General features: G+C 36.1%; 1 protein-coding gene across 7 annotated transcripts in view; it reads left to right on the forward strand.

The window, feature by feature from the left end:
• Window positions 1–23,074, forward strand: part of ARID4B (AT-rich interaction domain 4B) — a 156,901-nt gene that overhangs the window by 89,477 nt on the left and 44,350 nt on the right. For all 7 annotated transcript variants that reach the window (XR_006963703.1, XM_047088584.1, XM_047088580.1 and 4 more), the window contains exons 8-16: window positions 2,618–2,756; window positions 8,263–8,342; window positions 10,293–10,369; window positions 11,735–11,889; window positions 14,822–14,894; window positions 16,560–16,654; window positions 17,568–17,665; window positions 18,790–19,033; window positions 19,355–19,530. Coding sequence is in view for 6 of the 7 variants with exons in the window: in XM_047088584.1 (XP_046944540.1) it covers window positions 2,618–2,756; window positions 8,263–8,342; window positions 10,293–10,369; window positions 11,735–11,889; window positions 14,822–14,894; window positions 16,560–16,654; window positions 17,568–17,665; window positions 18,790–19,033; window positions 19,355–19,530 (1,137 nt within the window). In the remaining variant the exon portion in view is untranslated. The remainder of the gene's footprint in view (window positions 1–2,617; window positions 2,757–8,262; window positions 8,343–10,292; window positions 10,370–11,734; window positions 11,890–14,821; window positions 14,895–16,559; window positions 16,655–17,567; window positions 17,666–18,789; window positions 19,034–19,354; window positions 19,531–23,074) is intronic.

Genomic DNA, 23,074 nt, shown 5'->3' on the forward strand with positions numbered 1-23,074 from the left:
TCATGACCTGAGCCCAAGTCTGCTGCTTAACCGACTGAGCCACCAAGGTGCCGCAGGGGATTTTTTTTTTTTTTTTAAGTGGGAGAAATAAAGCATGTTAGTGGAAATAAGGGTATGCTGGTAGGACTCAATATAGCAGAGGCAGAAAAATTGACACAGGAGAGGGAAACAAGCATCGTGGGAACAAAGTCTTCATTTGGGAAGTCGAGGGGAAGAAATCTAGTCCATGAATGGGAAATGGTTTTAGAGTGGAACTTGGACATTTAGTATGTAAAGCGGATAGGTATTTTATGTAGGCAGCTCTTTTATATATATATATATATATATATGTATATATATATATATATACACACACACACATATATATATACATATATATATATATACACATATATATACGTATATATATGTAACTTTCTCATGTCTGAAGTCTTCACGCTTGTTAAGTCTTAAGAAACAAATGAGAATTTTCATAAAGATGCAGATGACTTTGTTAGGCAAATAAAGCCCAGTTTTCTCTCTCTGTTTTACAGATGTGATCTATGTTATCTGTGATACTGGGACTTTCTGTCTTGCTAATGATAATGACTTAAAGGGTGTCTTAAATCCTAGCTGAATAAGTTTTTATAACTGCTTTGAAAAAGCAGTGATTATGGTTTTAAGGTTGGTTGTGTTCTACAGCCACTAGAAAGTGGAGAGAGAAAAGTCATTGCCCTTGAGAAACACTTGTAATCAAGTAGAACTCAGACTTGGGAAGTCTGTCATGGCTGCCGGAAGCTGTGTGTCTATTTTTAAGGTTTTATGCTTTGCTAATACCAAGCTGTATTGGTTTTTCCTACCTTCTGTTACTTTCTGAGTAGCTGTTAAACTACTATAAGTGCCATTTGAAGTACCCTGGTTCTCAGCAGCAAACTTGGAAAATTTGCTTTGTTTCTGCCAGGAGAAAAGTTTTAAGTTACTTGATCACTGAAATCAAATAGTGATATTTCCCATATTGTTCTAAAATGTTTAATCTTATTACAATAGTTTTTTTGGGGGTTTTTTAAAAATATTTACGTTGAAGTGTATAAATATAAAGGAGTGAAATTTATATCTCCATCCCTTTGGAAAGGCATCGAGACAAATTTAAAATATATTCAATTTATGCCAATCAACCAAATAGATAAATCATGTTTAAGGTTTTAAAATGATTTTTCAGCTTACATTTTTTGTCTGTGAACTCGGTCATTGCTGAGTATCTCAAAAATGTTTTCATCCCTGTAGGTAATCAATATTCGCCATTATTCAATTTTATTTTATAAAAAGAACATACATTGCAATGGTTTATTTATTTCTTTTTTTTTTTTTAATTTTTTTTTTTCAACGTTTATTTATTTTTGGGACAGAGAGAGACAGAGCATGAACAGGGGAGGGGCAGAGAGAGAGGCAGACACAGAATCGGAAACAGGCTCCAGGCTCCGAGCCATCAGCCCAGAGCCCGACGCGGGGCTCGAACTCACAGACCGCGAGATCGTGACCTGGCTGAAGTCGGACGCTTAACCGACTGCGCCACCCAGGCGCCCCTATTTATTTCTTTTTTTAAAACCTTTAAAAATTTCTTTTAAACTTTTTTTTTTTTTATTTTAGAGAGTGAAAGCAAGCAGGGGAGAGGGGCAGAGAGAGAGAGAATCTTAAGCTTACACCACACTCAGCACTGAGACTGACATGGGGCTTGATCCCATGACCCTGGGATCATGACCTGAGCTGAAGTCAAGAGTTGGGCGCTCAACTGACTGAGCCACCCAGGAGTCCCTGTGTATTCATTTCTTAGTGTCTTTACTTACTCTGAGCATTTTGAGCCGTCATTGTTAATAATCTTTATTTTCTTTAACACTGATTGTGGGCTTTCTTAGAACCAGATTCAAAGGTAGAATTTTTGTTTGTTTTGTGTGATTTTTTTTTTCTTTTTTAGTTTTCATTTCTACTATACTTTTGTATAACATCACGTGGGTAGGTTTAGATAGTCTCTTTTTCTGTGGACAGGTAACTTCTTTCTAATTTACTAGTCCAATATACAGTGTAAACTGAAAGGAATTTTTAATATAATACAAAATAACAATGTTATACAAAAAAACAACAAAATAACAGTATTATACATTTTGTCAGTGCCTAGTTTGTGTATATTTGATATTAAGGATAGCAATTCTGATCTCTTAGCAGGTTGTCTTCTCCACCACCCTAACCTCCCCATAAATAAAAATCTTTTTCCCTTTTTAAAATTATCTTTGTACTAGGAGTATAAAATTTAATATCTTGGGAACTCCCAACTCTTTTGAGAGTAGCATCTACTGTATTTTTGTGTAGTACTGGGATGTTTCATATAGGGCCTTAAGCTTTTTGAGTATTGTGTTCTTTCCAAGAGATTTTTAGGAAAATGATGTGCTTCCTTTAATGATAACCCTTTTTATTATTCTTTAGAAATTTAGAAAACTATATAAAAATTTAAATTTGCCATTCTGTAGGTTTTTGAAAATGGGATAAGATTTCCGGAATACCTGTATTTATCAGCTTGGTATGCTCATTCTCTGTGAAGATAAATGGAAATATCTTCTTTTTTTTTTTTTTTTTCTTTTCCTAGACCAGAGGAAGAGTCTTCTTCATCCTCCAGTGATGAAGATGAGGATGATAGGAAACAGATTGATGAGCTACTAGGAAAAGTTGTATGTGTAGATTACGTTAGTTTGGATAAAAAGAAAGCACTGTGGTTTCCTGCATTGGTGAGTAACTTCAGTATAAAAGAGTTTAACTTTCAACTATTTAAGTTCATGAAGAGGACAACTGATAATCTTACTAGTATTTTTCACAAGTACAAAGTGGGGAAATGGTTTTAGCATCATTTAGTTTACACAAATATTACTTTCAAAATTGTCTTTGAGTACCAAGTACTCTTGAAGTCATCCAAGAAAGGCCAAATTTTGGTAATTTTAGAGGCTAGGCATATGAGAGTTCATTATACTTCTCTTTCTATTTTGGGTAGAAAAGTCATAATGCAAATTTTTACAACTCCTAAATTCATCATGCAGAAGATTGCAGAAGAGGAGACTTTCTTTTTCTACTGTTAACTAAAATGATGTCTGTCTATCCTCCTTTTCAGTGAACATGTTTTATATTCTTTATCCTGAGCTCCGTTCAGTGTTTTGCACAAAATAATTGCCCAGTAAATGCCCGTTCTTTCAGTTAAAACTTAACATTGTATCTTATAATTAAAACTAAAGAGGGTAATTATTTGTTTTAATAAATATAAATGCTTTATGATACCTTTGTACATTTGCATATATCCATCTGTCCATCCAGTATTTATTGGATGCCTGTTGTATGCAGGGACTGTGCTAAGACCTTTACAGGGACTATGAGGCAGGTATTATTACTTATCCTCACTTAGTGATAAGGAAACTGAGTATTGGAAAGTCGAAGTAAGTTGGGTAATAAACTGAAAACTTAAGTGTCATCGTATGAGATCATTTCTTTTTTTCCTTAAGCACTAAGATTTCTTTGTAAGAATTTCTTTTGAAAACATTTTTTTTTTAATGTTTAATTATTTATTTTGAGAGAGGGGTGGAGGAGTGGAGAGAGAGGGAGAAAGAATCCCAAGCAGGCTTCACCCTGTCAGTGGAGAGCCCAACACAGGGCTTTATCTTAGGAACAGTGAGATCATGACCTGAGCCAAAAATCAAGAATTGGATGCTTAACCAACTGAACCATACAGGTGCCCCTGAAAACATGTTTTGTTTTGTTTTGTTTTTTAATGTTTGTTTTGTTTGTTTGTTTCTGAGAGAGCATGTGCATGCACGAACTGGGGAGGGGCAACGAGAGGAGAGAAAGAATCCCAAGCAGGCTCCATGCTGTCAGCGCAGAGCCAGTAACGGGGCTTCGATCCCACAGGCGGTGAGATCATGACCTGAGCTGAAAATCAAGAGTTGGACGCTTAACCAACTAAGCCACCCAGGCACCCATAGCCCAGGCTGTGCTAACAACTCAGAGCCTGGAGCCTGCTTTGGATTCTGTGTCTCCCTCTCTCTTTGACCCTCCCCTGCTCATGCTCTGTCTCTCTCAAAAATAAATAAACTTAAAAAAAAAAAAGTTTTCTGTGTCTTTTTCTAAAACAACAGGAATATTAATTTTTTCACTGTTAGTATATTCAGTACTATGATTCTCTTACCATAATTTCTGAATAGTTTTCTTGATGATGGGAAAAATATTTAAGGATTTATGATGTTGAATTGTCAGTAATCTGCTTAGGAACCATCTCATTATCATTTAAAGAATCTTAGAATTATTCATATATGTAATCCTTCCCCCCAAAGTGAGATCTTTTGGACAGTGATGAGTACTTTTTGTCAACTAGGGTGTAAACTTGTGTTCTAAATCAAACAATCTTGACATAATAACATAAATAGTATTTGGGTTTCAATTTTTAAAATTAGTTTTTATAAATTGAGTAAATTTTACGAGTGTTTAGTAACATCATGCTAGGAAACAGTCGCATACTCTCAGGACCTGTGAACAACCTCCATGGGTTTAGCATCTCCCCTGGCCAGGCACTGTGCTGAGCTTGTCAGTATAAACAGTCTCCTTTATTCCTGAGACTGAAGATAAGTGGTATTTACCCCCATTTTAAGAGAAGGAAATCTTAGCTTCCATGACTCATGCAGTTGTCTTTTTCAGTTTCCTTCATGGTTTCTCCTCTAACCAACCTTGAAATGTTGCTGTTCAAGGTTCAGAATATATCACTCTGTATTCTCTTTTGGGTGATCTCATCCCCTTTTATAGCATTGGTTGCAGAGTTAACAAACTGAAATGCCTTAGGGACCAAGAAAAGAACATACATGGGTGAACAGGATGAAATACGGATTATCATTCCTGTGGCAGAATGGAAAGTGATCCCACTTACACACCACCAGCAGCATCTGCCAAAGCTATCATATATGTAATTTTTGAAACCCATGAGAAAGTGTGATTCCTTCAATAGCTCAGTTGGTCAAGTGGAGGACTGCAAAAACCATGAGGAAAAAAAGGTAGATTTTATTCATAGTTTTAGACCTAAGTTTGAGACCCTTAGTATTTAGGCTGTTGACTCCCAAGTTTATATCACAGTTCAGACCTCCATTGTGAGCTCTAGACTTGGGTATCTCTCTATTTAGTATCTCCATTTGGATGTCCTTCAGCCACCTCAAAATTTAATAAATTTAAAACTAAATGTATTCTCTCCTCCCTTCTTCCGAAACTTGGCCCTTCTCCATTGTTTCCTCTCACAGTGAATGACATCATTTGCACAAGACAGAAACCTGAGCATCCCTCTGCTTGCTCATCTCTTCACTTCCCTAATTATCTCTCATAGTTCTCTTTTCTTTAATTTGCCATTGCCACCACTCTGCAGCCAAGTCACCACCTCTCACCTGGATGTTTTAATTCCATTTTAATAAATAAATAAAAATAATTGTAACTTAATTTTATTTTTATTCTTTTTTAATGTTTATTTTTGACAGAGAGAGAGAGAGAGAGAGAGAGAGAGAGAGAGAGCAAGCATGAGTGGGGGAGGGGCAGAGAGACAGGGAGACACAGGATCTGAAACGGGCTCCAGGCTCCGAGCTGTCAGCACAGAGCCTGACACAGGGCTCGAACTCATGGACAGTTGAGATCATGACCTGAGCTGAAGTCGGACACTCAACCGACTGAGCCACCCAGGCGCCCCTATTCTTTTTTTTAAAGTTGGATTTATTTAAATAATCTCTGAGTCCCACATGGGGCTTGAACTCAGAACCCCGAGATCAAAACTCACTTTCTCCTCTGACTGAGCCAGCCAGGCACAGCCTAAGTAATTCTTTAAAAGGCAAAGCAGTTACAACATTATCCTTCCTCAGAGCCTTTCCTTAAAGATTTTAGATTTTATTCTAAGAACTAACCAGAAAATCTGAACCCTTTTCATCTCTCTTAATCACTCCAGGCAGAAAGTTAGCCACACTGCCCTTTTGCTCTCTGGAACAGGGTTCCACTGCTTCCTGTCTCTGACGCTTCCTGTGATTAGTTTCCTCTGCTTGCAGTGCACCCCTTTGCTGCATATACATGCGTACGTGTACATCCCATGTCAAGCCACCTCCTACTGAGGCTTGAAAGCTGAGCTTAAATGCTGTGCCTTCAAGGAAGTGGTCCTGTGGGGTGCCTGGGTGGCTCAGTCAGTTAAGCGTCCGACTTCGGCTCAGGTCACGATCTTGGAGTTTGTAGGTTAGAGTCCCACGTCAGGCTCTGTACTGACAGCTCAGAGCCTGGAGCCTGCTTTGGATTCTGTGTCTCCCTTTCTTTCTGCCCCTCCTCTGCTCGCTCGCTCTCTCTCAGAAATAGATAAACATTAAAAAAAATTAAAAAAAAAAGTGGTCCCTGATTACCTATATAAGGACTTAACGCAATAGCAGTTAAATCAGTGTGTACTCTCTTACTTAGTGCTTGTCTTCCCAACTAGAGTACAAGCTCCGTGTAGGGAGGAGCAGTGACTGTCTGGGCTTCTGTGTTCTCTGGCATCTAGTGCAGTACCCTGATGTGGTAGTTAGTATCTGTAGCATGATTAGACCAAATATTAAGTATTTACTTCAGAAATTTTTTACATTTATTTTGGGGGAGAGGGAGGGAGAGAGAATCCCAAGCTGGCTCTGCACTGACAGCGCAGAGCCCAACACAGGGTTCAGACTCACAAACTGTGAGATCATTGCTAGGAGCTGAAACCAGGAGTCGGACGCTTAACCAACTGAGCGACCCATGGCAGGCGTCCCTACTGGAGGACTTTTTTGAAATGACAAGGAAGTTTCCTTGGATGCTAATACATAGAGCAGACTTTTTTCTTTTTTAAAAAATGTTTTAATGTTTATTTATGTTCAAATGAGAGGCAGAGTGCCAATGGGGGCGGGGCAGAGAGAGAAGGAAACACAGAATCCGAAGCAGGCTCCAGGCTCCTAGCGGTCAGCACAGGGCCTGACGTGGGGCTCGAACTTGCGAACTGTGAGATCATGACCTGAGCCGAAGTCAGACGTTCAACCAACTGAGCCACCCAGCCGCCCCCTGTAGCAGACTTTCATCAGTGAGTTTATTCACAGTGCCGTCAGTATTTAAGGAATGCCTGGTGCACTGCAGTTGCTGTTACAGAAAATGTGAACTAACTTTTTAAAGACGAAATTAGAACTCACCTGTTTCTAGCTCCTTTCTGACCTGTGGTGAGAATAAATGGCCTTTATGTACCATTGTCATTTTTCAGAGCTAATGAGACTGTCCTTAAAACAAACCTGTCATACTTATTTAGCCCATTTTTCATTGTTCCTGGTATACATAGTGGGCTGTCTTGGAATTAAAATACTAAAAGTTTATAGGCGTCTTGCATTAGCCTTTAGGAAGGAATGCTTGAACCTCACTTTAAATAGCAGCTGAGGTGACTCCAACTAAAGTAAATCTTCTTCTGTTAGTAATAAATCTTATGTAGCCTCCAGAAAGGTATCTTCTTTATAACATTTACTTTTTAGAGTGGGTAGCATTGGGAAGAAATTTTAGTGCCTGTTACGTATATTTAAATGTAAGTAATAAGTGGAACTCATCTCTACCTTTTTTAAGTTAGAGACTGCTCTGATACTTGCTCCCATTTTGGTTTCTGTTCTCCTAGACATGCTGCAGACCCTCTGGCTTTAGCTCTTTTTTCCACCCCAGCCTCCCCTTTCATTCCAGTGTTCTGTTTCTAACTAGAACTTGGTCCACAGCTTCAGTCGAGCCATGGCCACGCTTCTGCTTTCAACACCAAGCCAGTGCCAGAAACAGTGTGGGGAATCAAGAAAGCTGGAAGGATATAGGATGTAAATTTAAAATCACTTGTGTGTATTTTCATGTGTGTGGGTACCTGTTTACCCTACAAACTAAAATTCGTTTTTAAGCTTTAAGCTGAAACTATCTTTTATTTAAAAAAAAATTTTTTTTAATGTTTATTTTTGAGAGAGAGAGAGAGTGAGAGCACAAGAGAGGGAGACAGAATCTGAGGCAGGCTCTAGGCTCTGGGCTGTCAGCACAGAGCCTGAAGTGGGGCTTGAACTCACAAACCAGGAGATCATGACCTGAGCTGAAGTCAGACACTTAACCGACTGAGCCACCCAGGCGCCCCTGAAACTGTCTTTTAAAAGGATTTTAATAATTGATACATAACTGTAAATGTGCTTTTAGTTTTAATAGTTTACACTTTTTTGTTTTTTAAAGGTGGTTTGTCCTGATTGTAGTGATGAAATTGCTGTGAAAAAAGACAATATTCTTGTTCGATCTTTCAAAGATGGCAAATTGTAAGTATAATTCACTGGAGGTTAAAAATACGCTGTTTTTCCAAGTTAGGATAGTAAATGATAATAAATTAATTATTTCCAATGACCTTATGCTTTTACTTTTCATCATACAGAATGTTTGGAAGTGTGATCGTTTTTCACATTATCATTTAAGTGGTCTTACAGTATGCCTTACTTGTTTATTTTGTTTTTTTCTAAACTCCCAGAGTTTGTCAGTATTTGCCCGTATAGTATAATAGCTGGTGATTTGTTCAGGCACATTTAGATATATCTACTGTATCTAATATTTGATCGCTATATTTATTGATGTCTTTACTATTCTGGAATATTTAATTGGGCCCTAATATTTTTAGTTCTAATGGTTATACTGATACCTGTTGTATAACATTCAACTTGTATAGTAGCCCGTGGATTAAAATGGGTTACTGCAAATGTATTAAGTGTTCAAGTGATTTTTCATATAGAGCCTTTCTGGAACTGAGTTATGAATTTCTGTGGTTTTTTTTCCCCCCTTTAAGAATTATGTGACTAGAAAAGTCATGTATTTTATACTTGGCCTTATTCTGTGTTTATACCTTAAAAGGATCATCACATTTTAAGATTGGTGTTTGGGTTTTCATGTTCTAGAAAGTGATTTTTAAAAACAATTTATGAAATCCACTTTAACAAAATGGAGATAATCAGGAATTTGAATATTAAAATTGAATACTGGTTCAGTGGTATTAGGAAATTATTGTTAACTTTTAAATGTGTAGTAATGATATTGCTTATGATTTAAAAAACATTTTTTTTAATGTTTATTTATTTTTGAGAGAGACAGAGACAGAATGCGAGTGGGTTGGGGCAGAGAGAAAGGGAGACACAGAATCCAAAGCAGGCTCCCGGCTCTGAGCTGTCAGCACAGAGCCTGACACGGGGCTCGAACTCACGAGCTGTGAGATCATGACCTGAGCCGAAGTCGGATGCTCAATGGACTGAGCCACGCAGGCGCCCCTATTTATGATTTTTAAAAAGAATTTTCTTTTAAAACTCATGTGAAGTATATCACAAATCAAATTATATAATATCTCAAATTTCCTTCAAAGTAATCCACATGGGGTGGGAGGAAGTAAGTAGGGGTATAAGTGAAAGTGACTGACTTTATGATTATTGTAATTGGATAATGGGTATATGGTGTTTCATTGCACTGTTTTATTCTCTTTTGTATGTATTTGAAATTTTTTGAATAAAAATTAAAAATAGGCTGGCTGACAAATGTATTTGGAATAGTTTTCTGGCGTTTGTAGATTGATACAGACCAAATGCAGAAGAGCTGAATGATACTGAAGGATGATTTAATATTGTAAAATAGGAGATGAATGTGATATATATGATAGAAATTCTCCCAGTTGCTTACATCTGACTCCCTCCCTCCTTATGATTGGGGAGTTCCATAAAAGACTAGGTTATATATTAGAAGTTTGCTTGTGAGCCTAGAATCCAGCTTAAAAACAGTTCTTAGAAGAACATTTATAGTATAAACAAGTACATTTTCTTCCAGTCTTAAATTCAGTAATTTCTTGTGATTATTCCAAGACAATGGCAAATTCTTACTATTTGACTTCTTTTTTTATTGGATTGATCCTGCCATTAAAGTATTTTCATTTACTGTTTATTTTCATTAGCCTCCCTGTTTTCAGTGTTACATTTAGCCAGGGACTCCTGATATTTGAGAATATCTTGTTTGAAAAACACCTCTCAAGGTGGGGTCCTTCTGTAGATGATGACCTATTTCAACATTCTGCTTAGCATTTTATTTGGGAATTGCAGCACTGTGCAATCACTTTCATTGTAAATGTTAATGTTTTCATATTTTTAATATTTTTCTGTAGTGTGTAATTCAACTCTTAATTTCTGTTGTGTTTTTTGTGGCTTTTTTTTTTCTTTAAAATTAAAAAAAAACTAATGTAGTACTTCAGTGCCAAGAAAGGATGTCCATGAAATTACTAGTGACTCTGCACCAAAGCCTGATGCGATATTAAAACAAGGTAAGGATAATCTTGGAATAGTTTATGGTTAACTTAACAACTGCTGAAGTGTTTTTGAAGATCAAACTTTCTTTTGCTCTTTAAAAAATGTATTTTGGGGGCATTTGGGTGGCTCAGTCAGTTAAGCATCTGACTTTCGCTTGGGTCATGATCTTGTGGTTCATGAGTTTGAGCCCCGCGTTGGGCCCTGTGCTGGCAGCTCAGAGCCTGGAGCCTGCTTTGGATTCTGTGCCTCCCCCTCACACACACACACACACACACACACACACACACACACACACACACTCTCTCTCTCTCTCTCTCTCTCTCTCTCTCTCTCTCTCTCCTTCTCTCTCTCCCTCTCTCTCTCTCTCTCTTTCTCTCAAAAATCAATGAACATTAAAATAAATAAATAAATAAAATAAAAAATAATATTTTTTATAATCCTGTCTTTGAAGTTATAGTTGGTTCTGTGTGAATTATACTTTTGTAAACCTAGGTGTCTTTTGTTACTATAGGGTTTCTTTTTCTTTCTTAGCTTATAATCAGAGGCAGTAATCTAAAAGTGGCAAAGAACTATATTACCAGCTAATTACTATAGCCTTGCTTTTGCCTAGTAAATAAAATATTACTTCCTAAGGATGGTAGAAACAGAAGTCAAAAGTAGTTTTGATTTGGCATGTCTCATAGTGTAACAATAGTCATATTTTATTGAGGAATATATCATAATTGCATTTTTTGCTTGGTTTTTAGCTTTGTAAATAACTTTATTTTCCTTTCACCCATGTTCATCAAATCTAATAGTATGCTATGTAGACTGGTTAAAAATCACCAAGAATTTGTGGTTTAGAGTTTATTTCCATGTATTATAAACTGAAAATAACTGTGTCTAGCTAATTTTAGTTTAAGCTGATTATTACTTTAATTTTAATTCAGGTTTAACTAGAAATGAAGCTAATGCGTATTTATAGTCTATCTTTAGCTATAACGTGTGTTCATTACAGCGGCTTTGTGCTTGATATATGATGCTGATTCATAGTCATTTGTTGGACAAATGATCAGAAATGTACCAGTCTTAAAGTTGTTTTTACTAGGCATGTTTAGTTTTTGTGTAAAAGAAGAAAACTGTTCTTTGTTTGAACCTAAGTCCCCTTCAGTAGCAGCAGTTCGCCGTCTATAAAATGGGTGCCTGATGCTTCGGATGGTTGGGTTTGAAATGAGTTACTACAGTGCGCAGTGCCTGGCACATAGCAGACACTTCACAGATGTCAGTGGTGTTAGCACAGTAGTTTTACTTTTTTTTTTTTTTTAATCTTCTTTACTACTATTAGACAAATCAGTTGTCTTAATTTCTCCAGTTCACATAGTTTATGGTCCTCTTTCCAGCCTTTGATCAGGCACTTGAATTTCACAAAAGTAGAACGATTCCTGCTAACTGGAAGACTGAACTGAAAGAAGATAGTTCTAGCAGTGAAGCAGAGGAAGAAGAAGAGGAGGAAGATGATGAAAAAGAAAAGGAAGATAATAGCAGTGAAGAAGAGGTAATTAAAAATGGTTGATGTCTCCTAAAATTAGAAATAACACTTCAGTTTCCTTTGTGAGTTAGGATTTGGCATGAAGTCGTCAATCACTTAAGTATTTTTAGTATTAGAGATATTTCATAATAAAACTGTGTTGTGATGTCCGCCATAACCAGGTAGTTTGCTTGCTTACTTAAAATAGAAATATAGTCTTGTGAAATTGAAAATACTAAATACAGTTATTTCAGTAATCTCAAAAATGTTTCTTAATGATGATGTGCTTTTTTTGGTTTATCAGATAATAAGGGAAATACACACCTAAAGTAGCAAAGCTCTACTTTCATGTGCTTTTTCATCATCCTGTGGACCACTGTCACCTGGTACAGTGTTTTCATCTGCATATTTTACTGAAATACCTAGAGAAGTATGAAATACATCTTCCATCTAGTATTAGAAGAATAGTCAGCAAAAAAGGATTAATACCTTTAATACCTCTTTGATTCAGAAAAACTTAAATAATTACGTCTAACACAGATGAGTGGCTAGTTCTAATTAGATCATAAATAAGTCATCTGTGAATTTGTATGGATCAAGTAGGTGAAGTTTTAGATTTTATTGTAACTGGTACTTTAGATCTAGCAGTGATAAGTACCAACAAAAGCTGTCCATGGTATTACTAGTGACATTGTACCACTGTACTCTTCAGTGGTTTGTTGAACGATTTCATAAAAGTTACTGGTGAATGGTGTAGGTAGTGAAGGCTGTATATTTGACCTTGAAGTGAATTGGAGTGAATGTTTTCAGGAAACTAAGTAAGTTAATCTCAATATGTAATATTTTCGGTAAGTTCTGAAATTCTGCCATTTAATTGTAATAAACAACTATTCATGAAATAGGATTGTTTCGGAGTTTATGTTTAATTACCTAGTGATCTGTGATGACAATGTGTAGTGTAAAAGTTTCTCAGCTTCAGTCTTCTCCCCCTCCCGCTTTTTGTTTAAAATGCTAAAATGAACAAGCAGTCCTTTGCTTCAAACTTTCCCAGTAGCTTCTTAGCACCTTAAAAGTCAAGCTTCACTTACAGAACTTCTTTTACAATCCAGTCCTGCCTTTTTACCACTTCTCTTGGTGTACCTTGCCATTTTGAACTTGATGCTGTGGCGATACTAAATTACATACCTTGCCTCTTCCCAGCCTGTACACATACCAGTACCTCTGCCTACAGTGCTCTTGCCTTTCCTCCCCCAGTTAGCCCGGCAAACTCCCGTTCAGTTTCAAAACCCTACTAACACGATCCCTCTGTAAAGGGAAACCTGTGCAGCATCACCTCCCTCACCTCAGGAAAGTTAATCGCTCCACTTGCTTAATTACTACCTTTCCTTGTGCATGTTTTTATCATTTACACACACGCACGCGCACTTATTGTCAGTTTTCTCCCCTGTAAGCTCCTCAGGGGTTTGGTGTTCCCTGTGCTCCTACTCAGAGTGTCTCATAATGTATAACTTGTAAATATATGATGATCAATAAATGTTAGTTACTAAAATTTTTATTGCTTAGATTTGCGTTTTAGAAATGTTTTGGTGAAAGCAAATCGGGTTTCCAGTTAATCATTTTCTTTTACGTTAAATACAAACTTCACTAAATTTTTGGGACAGGAATAAGTTTGGCAGTTTATGAAAGCCAAATATTGTATCAGGGGACATTTAAGATCATATCTAGAAAATAGGTTTCCTTAGATTTGTATCTGACTGCCTTACTAAAACCCACCTTCTGTGGACCATGTTTAAACTGAGAAGTGTAGATTTTTACATAAAGAAATTAATAATTGTCATTTATTCTTCTCTGCTCAACTGGCAAACTTAATAGTTTATCAACATGGATTTTTGTTTCTTGTTTTTACTTTGCCTTCCTTTGCTCTGCTAGCTTTTAAAGGGGCAGACGTCAAAACAATGGCATTAGACACATGATTTTTAAAGTAAAATGATATATTTAGGTTTATTTAGACTGTCAGTTGAAAAGTATGGTGTGGAGGGTTACTGTCAGAAATACACTGGTTTCAGCCAGAGTAGCTGCAGGTCCTGGGTGTACGTTTGGAATCACTTTCTTCACAGTTACTCCCGATCGTGTTCTCTAACGGCAGGCTCCATCGCTCACTTTTCTTTTATCCGAGTCAGCACCTAGCACAGTGCCTACGCTCGCTGGTGCTCGCTAAATGGTTTGTTGAATGGATGATAGTCACTGAATCGACGAGTTCCTCCATCTCACCTACTACCCTGCTCCTTGCAGGTCGCTTCAGGACCAGCTCCCTACTGCCACAGCCCCTGGCCACAGCAGCAAGAAGCTAGTCCCTCCCTTGTAATTGATAAATCGGGGAACTATTTTATTACTTGAAGATTTCCCTAAGTCTGAATCTTCAGGTATTGTAGATCAAGTTTGTTCCCCACTTTACTGATTTTGTTAGCTTGAAGTGCTGCACAGTGGGGCTGTATATCATGAAGGATACTTGGAGTTACAGCTAATGGGACCCACACGTGTATAGTTCTGGAGGAGCAACAAGTTAGTCTGTTGTGATGTGAAACCCTGACCCAATTTAATATAAGTGAGAGTAGGTCTTCTTGAGCCTGTGGCCCTGACTTAAAGAGTAGATAGATCTCTGATATGGGAAAAGTTCATGAACCATCTTGCTAGTCTTATTTCGTACTTCTTATATGAGAATTTACATTTGGGATTATCGCTGTTGAGATACCTTTTAAGGCATATTCCTTTGGAAAGCATAAAGTGTCTAGACTTGCCTGGTTTTGAACATCTTAGTGTTAAGAAATAATTTTTACTTGGTAAAATGTCTTTGAAATATTTTAGTAAATGTCAGTCTTTGCTTTTAGTAGGAAATCTTGTATTATTATGATGTTTAATTGAGGAAAATAACATTCTATTCTCCTGTGACTAAAATTAGGAAGAAATAGAACCATTTCCAGAAGAAAGGGAGAACTTTCTTCAGCAGTTGTACAAATTTATGGAGGATAGAGGTGAGTTTTATTTTTAAATGTGCTACCTGTACAACAATAACCATGAATAAAAAAACCATAAAGAATTCTGTTCATTAAGCTTCATGTCACTAATAATCATGGCTGCCTTACTGCCTGCCAGCGTCACCAGCACCTGGCATAGTACTTGGCATATAGTACACGGGAGGAGGAATTTGACAGTATTTTGATGGATATTATGGCCATGGACCCATATGGCCTGCATTCTGTTCTGCCTATCTGCCCTCCATCCATGGGTTCCCAAAGAACTCTTACGACTAGGGAGCAGTAGCTGAATGGTAATCATAGTACCATTTTGTTTGTACCTACATAGATTCCTCTAGTAAAAAGCCTTCCTCTCTAGAATCACTGTTGGATATACCTTGGATGTGTATGTTTGTGTGTGTTTGTGTATGTGTGCATGTGAGTGAGAGAGCCAGAGAGACACCATACTCCCAAGTCTTCTTGTGACCCAACCACACAGAACGAAGCAGAGAATTAAACCATCCAGAGAGAGTCAGACATAGAGAAAGGTGGCAGAGTCTCAGGGTGAGCCTTGGCTTAGTCTTTTGAATCTACCTGGTGTCGTTAAAGAAATACAGGAATCGAGGGAAAGAGGTATGGATGTTGACCTTTCGTTTTTGGTAGTGACCTCGTCCTCTGGTAACTGTGGCTTTGTCACTCTCTTGGTAATCTGCTGTTCAGAGTATAGTGTCTCCTTTCCTGGGAAGATGCCAGAAAGGGAGTAGGGAGAGGCAGAAAGCTTTCTAGCTTGAGGAGAAGGACAAAATGAATGAATAATATTTGGAAGTGCCACTGTACTTTGGGAGTTATCTGGGGGGGATTAATATTTTTTTAAATCCTCATTTGTACTGTTGATAAGTAGAAGTTGGCTGTCTTTTGCTCTCGTAAGTGATAGTGGCTGCCATAATGTAGGTATCTTTATTGTTTGATATAAAATGTCCATGCTTTCTGTATTATTTTTTTGTATGAATGAGGGTTGGCCTAAGAAGGTAGGTGATTTCTTAGGCTTTTGTATAAGGCAAATAAAAAAGTGAAGGGGTGCCTGGGTGGCTCCATTGGTTGAGTGTCCGATTCTTGATTTTGGCTCAGGTCGTGATCTCACAGTTGGTGAGATCTGGCCCCACGTTGGGCTCTGTGCCGACAGTGTGGAACCTGCTTGGGATTCTCTTGCTCCCTCCCTCTCTGCCCCTCCCCCGCTCGTGAGCCTGCTTTTTCAAAATAAATTTTAAAAACTTTAAAAATTTTTTGTTTTGTTGATATTTTATTTTGGTTTATTTGTTATTCTTTGTTCATCAAGGAAATGAAAATGGAGTGAAATCATACAAGGTTTCAAAAATCTGGTATGAGAAATTTTTAAAAAGGAAATGGGCTTAAGTGGTAGACATGTTTTTGATTAACAAGGGATTTTTTTTTTCTCTTATACATATACTTTGCACTGTATATATTCAGTGGTAATATCTGAATCTTTTGTAGTTTTAAATAACAAATGCACTGTTTCCGATTCTGTGTCTCCCTCTCTCTCTGCCCCTCCCCCGTTCATGCTCTGTCTCTCTCTGTCCCCCAAAAAATAAATAAACGTTGAAAAAAAAATTTTAAATAACAAATGCAGCATGGTTATAGTAAATTTTGTGTTTTCTTTAATAGGCACACCTATTAACAAACGGCCCGTACTTGGCTATCGAAATTTGAACCTCTTTAAGTTATTCAGACTTGTACACAAGCTTGGAGGATTTGATAATGTAAGTATTACAGTCAAAAGTGAAACATGTTTTTCATGCAACGTGTTTTCTTTTTTAAAAATTACCTAAAATTGTCTAATAAAAACCTAATAGTAGAAGGAGAAGAAGATGTAAGGCACAAGTTAGAAACAGAAACAGCTAGCTTCCTCAACCAAATTTAAATTTAATTAAAGAGCTTTTCAAATGAGCTTCCCGATTTACTGTTAAGTTTGTCAAACTTTCATAAACCACCTGTGTATGTGTGAGTCACAGCACAACTATATTGGTAGAAGTTCTTCCTGTGTCTCTTTTCCACTACACTGTAAGGTCCTTGAGAGTAGGGATCTCTTTTAATATTCCTTAATCTCTTCCATGGTGTGTGATGCACGCACACACACACACACACACACACATATTGATGTATAGAAACATGCAGAAAAATCTTTGTTGAACTGAAGAAATTATCTTAAGGTTGCCATGATATGTGGTGTCCATCCAATTAAGATTATTCGGGCAGGGGGAGTATTCTGTAGAAGAAAATGCTTTACTAAGATCCTTAGAACTACTTTGATTTATTAAATTTATAGGTTTTATGGGAACTAATACATTACTTAAAAATTTTGGTGTGTCTCTTCATTACAAATTTTCATTTAGAAACCTGAATATTCTCTTATTTACTATGCCAGGTTTAATTTAAAAATCAAATGGCCTAATAGCTCAACATTTGTAATTTTCTGAGATTTGTTAGAATACTAAAACTTACTTTAAAAGATTGTTGTAAACTAAATTTTTTATTTAGAATTTATTAAGCTATTTTTCATTCCTTTGAGACTAGAACCAGTACATAGAAACATATATTTCCATATGCTACATTAGTCAAAATTTTATTATATTCCCACCTTTTAATTGGGGAGTTTTCATTTTACTTTGCTAGATTGAAAGCGGAGCTGTTTGGAAACAAGTCTACCAGGATCTTGGAATCCCTGTCTTAAATTCAGCTGCAGGATACAACGTTAAATGTGCTTATAAAAAGTAAGTCATTGTACTTGATATACCGACATTCAATATTTTATCTAGAAAACAGGAGGCTAATTATTTTTTCTAAGAAATCAGAAATTTTTACTAATCACTTTATAATAGCATGTTCTGCAGTATTTTCTGTGAATACTAGATCTATGAGATATTCTGTAAAGAAAGTTTTTGTGGCCAAGAAAATTTGGAAAGTACTGTGTAGAGACTAAAAACCTCTTTTTAAAGTGTTAAAGGGGCACCTGGGTGGCTCAGTCGGTTTAGCGTCTGATCTCAGCTCAGGTCATGATCTCGAGGTTCATGAGTTTGAGCCCCGTGTTGGGCTCTGTGCTGACAGCTCAGAGCCTGGAGCCTGCTTCGGATTCTGTGTCTCCCTCTCTCTGCCTCTGTCTGTCTCTCTCCCTCTCTCTCACTCTAAGTAAATAAATAAACAAACATTAAAAAAAAATAAAGTGTTAAAAAGTCCAGGATTGAATCCTGGTCCTGCCAGTTATTAGCTTTTGTGCCCCTTGGACCATTTATTTGTTCTCTTAAGCTTCAGTTTCCTCATTTGTAAAATGGGATACTAGTGCTTGCCTCGTAAGATTATTCTGATGATTAAATGAGATTTCACATGAACTAAGAGGACTAGTGCTTGGCATATCAGAAGTGCTCATGGGGTGTCTGGGTGGCTCAGTCAGCTGAGCAACTGACTCTTGACTTTGACTCAGGTCAGGATCTCATGATTCATGAGGTCGAGCCCCACGTTGGGCTCTGTGCTGGACAGCGCAGAGCCTGCTTGGGATTCATCTCTCTCTCTCTCTCTCTCTCTCTCTCTCCAAAATAAAAAAAATGCTCAAAAAGTTGATGCTTTACTAATACTTTTAATAGCTATTGTTGTTACAGTTACTTTATTTAAGATACTGTTTTTTTACTTTTGGCATAGTTTTTTTGTGACTTTGGTTTTTTTTGAAAAATGTTTCTATTTGGGTTAAAGAGAATGGGAAGAACTGAACTAGAATAAATTAGAATATTAATATGGCTCAATATTTGAGAACTTAAAAGAAATAAACACCTTTTAAAAACCACCACTCTGTAGTAATAATTTGAAATGTTTTCCCAAATGTAATTTCTCTTCACGTTTCCAGATATTTATATGGTTTTGAGGAGTACTGTAGGTCGGCCAATATTGAATTTCAAATGGCATTGCCAGAGAAGGTTGTTAACAAGCCATGTAAGGAGTGTGAAAATGTAAAAGAAATCAAAGTTAAGGAAGAAAATGAACCAGAAATCAAAGAAATAAAGATTGAAGAGGAGGAGAATATAATACCAAAAGAAGAAAAGCCTACTGATGATGATACTGAAAGAAAAGAAAATATTAAACCCTCTCTGGTAAATCAGATACTGTTCATAGTGCTGTGCCTTCTTTGGTACATTGTCTACATTGTCTGTAACATTTTCATGGTTAACTTATTATAAAATGTTATACTTACTTTTTTGAGCATTTTCCTCGTTAAGTGCTATTTTTGTATTTAAAATAGTTGTTCGCTGTTTTTGCCTTAGTGTGTTAGGAATGGCAGGAGTATCTTAAAATAGCTAACGCGTTTCTCAATATTAGTATTGGTTGGTACCGCCTTTTGCTAACAATTAGATCATGGAATTAGGTTGACAGTTTTTACTTTTGTTGGTTTAGTTCCTCTGATTTTTTTCTAGGGAAGTAAAAAGAATTTATTAGAATCTATACCTACACAGTCCGATCAGGAAAAAGAAGTTAACATGAAAAAAACAGAAGAAAATGAGAATCTGGAGGACAAAGATGAGGAGACAACTGGGGTAGATGAGTCCCTCAGCATAAAGGTAGAAGCTGAAGAAGAAAAAGCAAAATCTGGGTAAGAAATTTGTTTTTGGTTAAGATGCATTTTTTGGCTGAATGAATTCTTGTAATTTGCCCTTTGTGTGTGTGCGTGTTTGAACCTAAATTTGACAAAATATAGTGTAATTGAGTGGTTTGCATTTAGTATGTAAGTACCATTTGCCTCCTTCAGAGACCCTACTAATGCAAATTTGTAGCAAAAGATCATGTTTTTGATCCATTCTTCTTGCTCTCATCATGGAAATTTATGAAATTTTGAGCTAGAAAAATACTTCTTACTACATTAAGCTCTGCTGAATAACCAGATAATAGAAATTTGGGAAGATGGCTTTCTGTATGTAATGTTTTCTAGATGGTATGTTGGCTCTAGATTTTAAGAATTGTGTTAATTTCTTAAGCAAAAAATAAGAATGGAAAAGTGCTAATAATTAGCTTTCACAAGGCCTGGATTGTTATATTGTGTTTTCTGTGACAGTAGTAATTCCTCATTTTGGTCAGTTTGGAATGATGAACTGTTTATTCAGCAATGTAATTTATGCACTGCCAGTGGACCCCTGGATTTTGTAGATGATCTTTGGCATCTAGTCATCGCTGAGATTTAAAAAAACCCTACACATCCCCATCGTCAATGGTCCGTTTAAATAAGTACAACCAAATGTTTTTGATCATTTTAGTGGTTTCTGAAATTTGGCCACAGCATGCACATAGGCAGGGAAGGGAAGCAAAATATGCTTTGCAAATTTAGGGAAAGGTACTTGTTTAGTATACCTTGTTATATATCTTTGTGTACAAATGTCTATATCAAGTACTCCTTACTGCTGTTGGTGATTATTTCAGCTATTAAGAAACTTAGTAAGTATGTAGCTTTTTGCCTAAAATCTCTTGATTATTTTAGTGTCCTCTGAAATTTTGGCTGCAGCATACAGATAAACATGGGAGGAGAAACCTGGGTTTAGATGAATATAGTCTAAGTGTTTTTTCATTATACTTGGTTATAGTCCTGTGTGCACGTGTATATTTCAAGGTACTCCTTGCTGTTGCTGGAGACTATTTCAACTCCTAAGAAACTTAGTAAGGATTCAGCTTTTTGTCTAAAAATCTGATCTTTAAATTTGCATGTATTTCTGGAATATCTGCTGTGTGGGAGGCATTGTGATAAGCCTGTGTTTTCTCTTTGTCACTAATAATTATCTTATTTTTTCAAGTTGGTGTTTCAATTTATTTTCTGGTGTAAACTATATATTGTAGGTTTTAAAAAATTCTTCAACTCTATGGCTTTTTAATCTACTACATATATTTATTAATGTATCATACTACAAACTGAAATTTTCCTAGCCCGACAGCACTAATTTGGTAGTGTTGTGTGTTGGGAATGTCCAAGATTGATTTCTGAGTTTTATTAGATAAGTGCAATAGAAAATTTGATAGTTATAAAGAATCATATGTGAGTATTTCTCTAGCATATAAAGTTTCTCTAAGTAATTACTAGTTACTGCCAGGAATTTGCCATGTCCTTTTTTCATAGTCCAGGTAAAGGAGATTAAATAAGTTAATTTAGGTAAAATGACCTGTTCAATGCCTGGCCCATAGAAAGTATTAATAAGTTAAAGTTGTTGTTTTTTTAATTTGTTCCATTGTATGGAGTGTGACATCAAACTGGGGAAATTTGATATTTGTGAATTCAGATGAAAAATAATTGATACATTTGGTTTCCCAAAATAATAGTTCTTTAAAAGATGTGCGTGTGTGTGTGTGTGTGTGTGTGAGAGAGAGAGAGAGAGAGAGAGAGAGAGAGAGAGATCCACATCAACTTAATTTTTACAAATCTATATGCTGATTACATTTTATACTTCCAGAAGGTATCATTGTTGGCATTCTATGTCTGATTTAGTGCGTTTTACCTTTGATTTTGCCAGTGAATTATTAGAGAAAGGAGTAGAATATTTTATTTGACTGATAGCAATCGTGTTGTTTGCTTCTTTAAACTTTAGTACACTGTTTAAGTGTTTTTCATTTGGTTGGTGTCTGAGGTTTACACTCAGTGTGAAACTTTTGTTTTCAATTTTTGATTGCTTTATTAATACAGAGTATTAGAGTATTACTCCAGATAAAATTAAAGACTGCCAGGCTGCACTAAAGTAGGATTGTGCTTCTTACTGGCATGAACCAGTTGTGCTCAGAGCATTGTGTAATGTAAGACACAATTTAGAAGTTGTTTTCATTTAAAAACTCTCAGACTTTTTATTCTGTGTCTCTCCTTTCTCTGATATGATCATTCTGAGGTACATAACAAATATCTTTGGCGCATAATAAACAACTTCTTTTGTTGTGGCCACTAGAATACACTTCCTTTTCTCCCTGATACACAGAGATACAAGCTTATGATTTAAACAAGGAATATTCTTTCCAAAAAAAATGTCTTAACTGTTTTAATTTTTTAAATACATATGAACATTTATTTAAAGTTGTTAATAATAGTTTATCATCCAAAATACCCTCTCTGGTAATTTCTTAGATATTTTAGCCTTACTAATAATTATTTTTTCAGTACGGACATGTTCATGTATTTTTAATAATAGAGTTCTAGTTTTTTATCTCCAATTATAGCTGGCTTATTTAGGTCTTAATTTTGAAGCACCTATTCATTTGAATATAAATGAGTCTTTAAAAATAGAAATAATTCTTGAGATTCTGTAGACTTTGTGATGTATTTCAGAGAAAACTGATGCATTTGTTACTTTTGTAAACTTACACTTAATTTCACAGACTATTAGGCTTCCCTTCGCCCCTCCTGCCTCACAATGTAGAAGGAAAGAGGTAGGAGAATAAAAACATTTTAGTGTTGCTCGTATTACTATAGATTGTTTCTGTTGCTTACGTAATTGCATAATTAGGAGTGATAAAGTATGTTATTGCTAAAAAGGTTGCGTATAAGATTATGCAACGAATGATCAGTGGAAAAGGCTTTTTATATAAATATTACATTCATGAACTTTTAAAGCTTAATTATGTAACTGTCATGTAGTTTCTGTTTTATAATCTTTATTTGTCAACTCTAAAGTGATGGAGTCTTTTTGAGAGAAAACTATTGTACTAGATATAGACATAGTTTTTATCTGCTGTGCAGGGTAAATACATAGTATTTATCTTGGGACTAAATATAGTTGAATTTCGTATTGAAGTCTTTTAAAAACTAAATCTAGTGTTTGGAAGATTTTCTCCAACTTGTTTAATATGGATTTGTGGCTAATATAAAATGAATGCGAATGCTCAGTTTTAAAAAGTGCACAATACTGAGAAGACTGAAATGGGCAACAGTGCTGCTTCTAGAATGATTTCCCTTTTAGTTTTGTGTTACTTGGACTTGGCCTGTCTTATACTTATTTCATTGGAACTTCGAAGTTGAGAGAGTCGGTAAAAGACTTTATACGCGGTAAAGAAACAGAAATTGTAGCAAAGTTTAGAAGAATAGAAAGAAAAAAAATGATGTGATATTGATGTGAAGTTAGTCAAATAGTCCTGTGAAAGGTAAAATCATATTTCAGTTAGCATAACATTTG

Source organism: Lynx rufus, unplaced genomic scaffold (genome assembly GCF_022079265.1).
Source record: "Lynx rufus isolate CCGP_SWC_20201006 ecotype Redwood Valley unplaced genomic scaffold, mLynRuf1.p SCAF_25, whole genome shotgun sequence".
Lineage (NCBI taxonomy): Eukaryota > Metazoa > Chordata > Mammalia > Carnivora > Felidae > Lynx > Lynx rufus.